At 35.9% G+C, this 8,098-nt stretch overlaps 1 protein-coding gene across 1 annotated transcript; it reads left to right on the forward strand.

The window, feature by feature from the left end:
* The first annotated feature begins 7,368 nt into the window (after window positions 1–7,368).
* Window positions 7,369–7,884, forward strand: LOC127104167 (uncharacterized). Its single transcript, XM_051041369.1, has one exon. It carries the CDS (start codon window positions 7,369–7,371, stop codon window positions 7,882–7,884), a length of 516 nt encoding a protein of 171 aa, XP_050897326.1.
* The last annotated feature ends 214 nt before the right edge of the window (window positions 7,885–8,098 follow it).

Below are 8,098 nucleotides of genomic sequence, written 5' to 3' on the forward strand. Positions count from 1 at the left end.
TCAAACTCTTGAAAAAGTAAGGAAATACGAAGATGATATGTGTTTAGGGCTCTTATTCGCTTCTTCTTCTTCTTCTTCTTTTTCTTCTTCACATATTTGGTATGTCTAACATCATTATGCATGTTACATTAATGTTACTGTTGTTGTTGTTGTTGCTTGTTGATGTTGTTGATCTCCGAAACCTTAGAGGTTTTAATCTTGTTGTTTTTTAGACCCGTTAGAGGTTTAATCTTGTTGCCGTTATTTAAAGTGAGATTGGTGTTATATGTTGTTGTTTTGGTTGAAACAAATATGTTATAGGTTTATTGAGATTGATGTTATATGTTTGTTGTTGATGTTGTTGTATTTTTGTTGAAAAATTATTTTTTTAGTTGTTGTTTAGATTGAGATAATGTTAATGTTGTTGTTATTTGTTGTTGTTTTTGATTTGTTGATGGTATTGTTGTTGTTATCGCCGTCTAGTTGTTATACTAAGCAAAATTTTGAAATCTATATGTTTAGAGTTTAATTGTTATTATTGAGTTTGAGTTTGAGATTGAGACTAAGATCATATTTTTTGTGATTCTTTGCGCAACTCTCATCTTGTTCCTTTGAACATGTCAAAAGGACATTATAGTGACAGAAAATACAATTGAGTTTACTATATCTAATATCAATTGTTTGTTTCAATAATCCCTACTTGAACATATAATCTATTAAATTATTTTTGGAAATAATAATATGAACAATTATATTGTATTTGAAAAACATCTAACACTAATCAATATTTTTCGGACATTTTGCAACTCACAGTTCATCTCAAATTCTTTAATCGTTAAAATCTCTCAAATGCTTCTAGTTTTCATTCAACTTTCTTCCATACCTATTGAATAAACAAGTATGAAAAATAGTTTAATGAAAACTAGAAGTATTTGAGAGATTTTAATAATTAAAGAACGTAAGATGAATGATGAGTTTCAAAATACCCGAAAAACATTAAATAATGTAATTTTTTCTTCAAATAATTGTCCATATAATTATTTTGTAAACCAATTTAAAAAGTTATATGTTCAACTAGAGCTAAATTATACAAGTAATTCATGTTAGATATAATAAACTCAAGCTTTTTTTTACCCGTCAGTTATATTTCAAAACCAAGGGGATGAGTTTTTTCGCCAATTAAAAATTCCTTAAAGGATCTCAATGGAGATCGAACTCATGACCATTTTAACTATCCCTTAAGTTATTTAGAAACTAAGAGATAAAGTAAAAAAATTTCATACCACCCTTCGTTACCTCGTCTGTGTAACCGAGATAAAATCTACTTTGCGCCCGAGACAAGATGTATTTTTTGTAGTTGTGTAACAATCCTTGTGTATGAACATTCTATATAGAGATTTTCTCTGCCTTTAAACAAGGTCGCCGCTAGTAGACAATTGGGTTAATCCTCTTAAATTAGTCGATCGCAAGACCGAATACCAAGATTTAAAAAAAAACTAGTTTCTCACTAAGCCACTTTGCATAATTTATTTTGGTTTCTTGTACATAAGATTATCATATTGAGACAATAGCTACCGTATATTAGCTTGCGTTATGTCTCTTCAATGTACTAGTAATTGATTTTTAGATATATAGGATATTGTAGTTTAAATTAAAATTTGAAACAAAATATTACGTTTTTGGATTGTATAGAGGGTATTTTTTTTTCATATTTATTGTTAGAACTTGAAACCACAAGGTTGGTGAAAAATAATTGGAGAGAGAGAGAGAGAGAGAGAGAGAGAGAAGTATAGTGATTTTCTCACAAGATACCCCAAGGGTATTTATAAAACAATATAAGAGATGATGTACAATTAACTAACAATAAAATAAAACTCCCATGTGTAACCGATTGCACTATTAGTGCAACTGATTGCACTTTGCTTCTATTTCAGTTTTACAAAAAAAGGCTCTAGTGCAACCGGTTGCACTTTGCTTCTGTTTGACATTTTACAAAGGGTTGCAACTTGTTAACATTAAACTGAAACATGTTTCACTGACTTGAATTATCTTTTATTCTTAACACCCCACCTTAATTCAAGTCCTCCAAGTCTTCCATTCGAATTAACTTCTTCAATCTCTTGAACACTTAAATGGTGAATCCCTTGATCAACAAACCGGCCACTTGGTATTCGCTTCTACAATACCCCCAATCCGAACCTTTCTTCACTAACAACTTCTATCAAGTAGTGAAACCTCATCTCAATATGCTTGCTCATCCAATGTGAAATCGGGTTCTTAGCAAGGTTTATAGCAGAATGTTGTCAACCATGAGTGTTACATCGTCACCCTCTTTGCTGCCTAGCTCCTTTAGCAAACTAATTAACCATATTGCTTGGCATGCATACAAAAAATAGATAATATACTCAACCTCACAAGAAGAGAGTTCTACTACCAGTTCCTTCTTCTAACACCATTAAATCGGTGTTTTGCCGAACATAAAAATGTATCTTTTTGTATACTTTCAATCATCTTTATCTTCGCACCAATTAGAATCGATAAAATCAAGCAAATTGCATTTCTAGCCCTTGTCCATTAAGGGAAATATATTTCCACAACCAATAGATCCTTTGACATATCTTAGAATCCTCTTGATTGCTTCCAAGTGAGGCACTTTCGGTCTCTCCATCAATCTACTCATAATACCGACACTAAAACGTCAAATTTGGTTGCATATTGCACAAATAATGCAAGGATCCAACCAATCTCATATATTGACTTGGATTGACATCTTGCTCGTCCTTATTATTTGATAGCTGCAATATCGGTTCAGCCAGGGCAATGGCAACATTATAATGCTCCATTTCAAACTTCTTCAAAATCTCAATCGCATACCTTCTTTGGTGCATGAGCAGTCCCTTCTTGGACTTATAAAACTCAATCGATTCCATCTCCTCTTTCATAGCACAACTTCATTTTGGATCACTCAAAGCCCTTTCCTTTTTAATGGATTCAGATTCGGCCATAACTGCAAAATGGACAAAATCACTTTCGTCATTGACTTCACTATCTTGGAACAATGTATAATTTTTAGTCTTGGCGAAAAATATCTTTACCTTGTTGATCTTCTCACATTTGCTTCAAATTGGGGTTTAACGATGGCTGGTTCTAGACTTTTTAACACTACAGAAACTGATTTTTCACTAGTGTAACCGGTTTCACTTTTAGTGCAACCGATTGCACTCTGTTGCACCTCTTTAGTTTCATCGAAAATGAAGTATTGACTGATCACAATCCATTTGTTCGCTGCATCATACAACTTGTAACCATTGGTGGAGTCATACCCTAAAAGAATCATCAATTTTCCCTTATCATCCAACTTCTTTCTAAGTTGTCCCGACACATCTTGATATGTTGCCGAATCGTAAACTCTCAAGTGACTCAAATTTGGTTTAAATCCATACCATGCTTCCTCTAGTGTTATCTTCTCAAGCTTCTTTTTTGGACACATATTCAACAAATATGCAGTTGTAGACACTGTTTCTCCCCATAATTTTTGGCAAGTTCTTCCCTTTCAACATGCTTCTAACCATGTTCATAATCGACCAATTTTTCCTTTCAGCAACACTATTTTTCTGTGGTGTATAGGGTGGTACTACCTAACTTACTATCCCTTCTTGATAAAAAAAAACCCCCAAAGTCATTTGAGACATATTCGCCTCCACCATCCATTTTGAGAACTTTGAGCTTGTGGTCGCTTTGCCTTTCAACCATAGACTTGAACTTCTTAAACACATCAAATACCTCATCCTTTCTCTTGATTAGGTAGTTTTCTACTATGAATGTCAATGAATGTGACAAAATATCTATTGCCACCAAACGAATCAACTTGCATCGGTCCACACACATCGGAATACACAACCTCAAGATGACACTTGGTTCTAAAACCCACATCTTTGCTGAATTTTTTTTATGTTGCTTCGCTTGCACACATTGTTCATAAATTTAAATCGGTATGTTGATCAATATCAGCCCCATCACTATTAAGTTCTTTCCCAAGGCATTGAGATCTCTAAAGTTGAGACGCCTAATCCTATAATACCATAGCCACTCTTCTCTATTAGTTATTATAGCAAGACACTTATGCTCCAAAACCTTCAACTCAACCTTGAAAGTTATATTGGCACTGATCAGTCTCTAATTCTCCTTGTTTTCTGACACTCATTCGACACAGTTGTAAGAAGTCGGTAACACATTAGTCCACTTATTTTATTGTTTTGTTTGGTTATTTATATGTTTGGTATTGCTGTCTCCATTTGTTGAGTACATGGTATATGCATCATCATACTCCATTTTATGTCCTTTTGTGGTAGTTCTTTTGGTTTCAGGTGTAAATAAGTGTACTGGAGGGATAGACAAGCAAAGCAGACATTCCGGGCTCGTCAGGAGAGGAAAATTGGACCTATAGTAGCCCTGACACGACCATCCGTGTTGGCCAACACGGGCCGTGTCAGGAGAAGGGGCATGGAAGAGGAAAACAGGGAGCTGACACGGGTGCCCGTGTCAGCCTCCCTGAGCAGGCGTGTCAAGGCCTTGTGCCCCAGAAGCCAAAACGGCCTGACATGTTGCCTGACACGGCTAATGTTGGCTTGTGCACTTGAATTTCCAGTTTTGTGCTGTTTTTGGCACAACTTATCTCGGAGGGCATTTTGGACTTTTACGCGAGAAAAATTGTCATCATGAACTATTTACAGGAGACTTGAATATGGAGAAAAGGAATTTTTTACACGATAGAGAATTGGAGATGATCAAGATTGAAGCAGTGAAAAGCGAAGAAGAACGAAGATCCTTCAAGAGCGGACGCAATTGAAGATCAACGGAATTCCGAACTTTTTGTAATGTCTCAATTTTATCGTGTATCTGATTTGAATAATATGAATGACTCTGATGTTAGATTTTTTTTAATATATGTTATTTGATTTCAATTTCACTGTATGATTCGCGTAATGCTTTCTTTATGGCAAAAATTAAGATTGATGTATGGTTAACGATTAGAAGGACTGCAATGGTTAAGGATTTCATACAGTGAAACCATAGTAGATATCATCTAGGACTAAGGATACTCTATGGTTACCGAATTATTCTTTTTAAATTAAAATGCTTGGTTTCATCATAATCACCTAAGGGCTTAGAGGTTAGATTGAATACCAAAGGTTTCTCTTCAAGGTCTTAGTGGGAAATACTCTTAAGATCCGGTAATTGAAACAATGTTCAATATTAAGGAGATATACACTCAAGGATCATTATAGGAGATTTTTGTACACCTTCCTTGGCATATCATATTAATCTATGAAAATATTTATTTGTTTTATTTTTCCTTACAGTGAATTTTACCATACCCAAACTCTTACTTTTGTTCAATTGAGTGACTATTTACTCTTATATTGCTGTGCAATCCTCGAGATCGATCTTTGGGAAACATCCCTCCTATTACTACATCGACAAAAATAGTACACTTGCTATTTTTCCGATCAAGTTTTTGGCGCTGTTGTCGGGGATTGCCAAATATAAGTTTATAATTATCTCAATTGAAATTTTGTTGCTCTGCAACTAAAATTTATTTTCCGTATTTTGAATATTTTATTTTGATTATATCAACTATTCTGTGTCTGATATTTGTATGTGAGGTAAGGCCTCAACTGATTTTCCTTTTGACGCAAAAATCGAGAGAACCTTACGGGCAAGACTCAGACAAGCTCGAATAGCCAGATTGGAATCAAATGAAGAACAACTTTCCATCCATTCAAGCTCAGATTTAGGTTCCGATAGAGAGATCGAAACTATGGCTGATGTTCCACCGCCGCCAGAAAGACTGTTGGGAGGCTACGGAGGTGCCAATGCACAAACTGAGAAATTAACTATTGTCAACCAACCAGTGAGCGTGGCTAATTTCCAGCTGCACCCGAGTACCATTAATCAGCTTGAAAGGAAGCGTTTTACTGGAAAAGTGAATGAAGATGTAAACAAGCATTTGTAGAGGTTTCTGACCATGAGCAACACTCTGAAAATTGATGGTCACACTGAAGAAGCCAAGAAGTTGACAATGTTCCCGTTTACCTTAGCGGAAGAAGCTGAAGAATGGTTTTATTCTTTACCTGCCGGTAGCATCACAACTTGGGAAGAAATGGAAAAAGCATTCTTGAATGAGTATTTTCCAGCGTCCGTATTTCTGCAAAAGAGGTATGAAATTCTGAATTTTAAGCAGAAGGACGAGTAAACTTTGGGAGACGCCTATAAGAGATTCAAGAGGGTTCTGGTAGCCTGTCCCACCCAAAATATGGATGCAACTGAACAAATGCAGATGTTTGTGAACAGTCTTAAAATAAAGACCAAACAGCTGATTGATACCGCAACCGGTGGTTCCACAATTTTTTCAACAACCACCGGTATCAAGAAGATCATTGAAGCTATTACTGCTAATGAGCACATGGAGTTGTATGATAGGTATCAAAGCAAACCAGAAGGGGTTATAGATTTAAAGCTGGAAACTAATAAAATCTGTATTGAAGATACTATAGTTACTGAAGTTGATAAGAAGCTGAAGGTGATGAATACAGGCACCCAACCGGTGGCACAGGTCCAACCGGTCCCTACTGTCTGTTGTGAAATTTGTAGTGGTCAACACCAAACTTGTTATTTTTTTGCAACTCCTCAACAAGTGGAGGAAATCAAATTTTTGAAGCAGAATAATCCTTATTCCAACACGTATAATCCGGGTTGGAAAAATCTTCCCAACTTCTCATGGAAAGACCAAAAAGGAACTGCTCCTCAACATGGTCAGTACCAAACTCAATATCAACAACAACAACAATAACAGGCCCCTAAGAAAGCTGATTGGGAAATTGCAATTGAAAGAATGGCTGCCCGTAATGTTCAATTTCAAGAAGAAACCCAGAATAATCAGAAAAACACCACGGCATCTATAAAGAATCTTGAAGTCCAAATGGGGCAAATCGCTCAACAACTAGCTTCGAGTTCTCAAGCACAAGGTGCTTTACCTAGTGCAGCCGTGACAAATCCTAGAGAGCATAATAATGTGAGCACGGTGACAACACAAAATGGTAAAATTGATGAAGTTGTTGAGGAAGTGGATCAAGAGGAAGACCAATTGGACGAAGTGGACCTTGAGATCAAAGAAAATGAAGTTATTAGAGAAGAAGTGGTAGCACTGAAACCGGTTGTGAAAGAAACAGTCATTGAGCCCAAGCCGGTTGTTAAGCTCACATTCCCTACTAGAAACAAGAAAAAGGGCAATATGAGAAAAACTTTGAAAAATTCTTAGAGTTATTCAAGAAGCTGAAAATTAACATTCCGTTGTTGGAGGCACTTGAACAAATGCGTACGTATACCATGTTCATGAAGGATATCATTTCTAAGAGGCGTGTCACCGACACTAACCCAATTATTCTAACCGAAACTTGTAGTGCTATTTTGCAGGGTATAAAGATTCTGATAAAGAAGAAGGATCGAGGAGTTATGACTATTCCATGTACTATTGGAGATAGGTCGTTCAACAAAGCTCTTATTAATCTGGGAGCTAGTGTGAGTCTCATGCCGTTATATATTTACAAGAAGCTTGGTATAGGGGTTGTGCAAGATACTAGAGTGACACTCCAATTCATCGATCATTTAGTCAAGAAACCATATGGCATTGTTGAAGGTATTCTGGTGAAAATTGATAAGTTTGTATTTCCGATGGATTTTGTAATTCTTGAAATGCCAGAAGATGAAGAGATCCCTCTCATTCTGGCGAGACTCTTTTTGGAGACGGGACTATGCTTGATAAATATAGAAGAAGGAACAATGACAATGAAGGTTTATGATGAGGAATTGAAAATCGATGTGAAATTCTGGTATCAGATATAAGATGTCGAAGGTAATGTCACGACACTAATATCTGTTAATACACAATGGATAATTAAACAGAATTGAAAAGCAAATCACACAAGCAATTGTTAACCCAGTTCGGTGCAACTCACCTACGTCTGGGGGCTACCAAGCGAGGAAGGATATTCACTATAATAGAATTAGTTCAAAGACTATCCGTACACTTCACCAAGTTACAGTCTTTCTCACCTAA

This window comes from Lathyrus oleraceus, chromosome 7, assembly GCF_024323335.1.
Source record: "Lathyrus oleraceus cultivar Zhongwan6 chromosome 7, CAAS_Psat_ZW6_1.0, whole genome shotgun sequence".
Classification (NCBI taxonomy): Eukaryota; Viridiplantae; Streptophyta; class Magnoliopsida; order Fabales; family Fabaceae; genus Lathyrus; species Lathyrus oleraceus.

Bases quoted from the DNA above. Each gene is read 5' to 3' on its own strand.
- LOC127104167 (XM_051041369.1), top strand. From the start codon at position 7,369: ATGTTCATGAAGGATATCATTTCTAAGAGGCGTGTCACCGACACTAAC.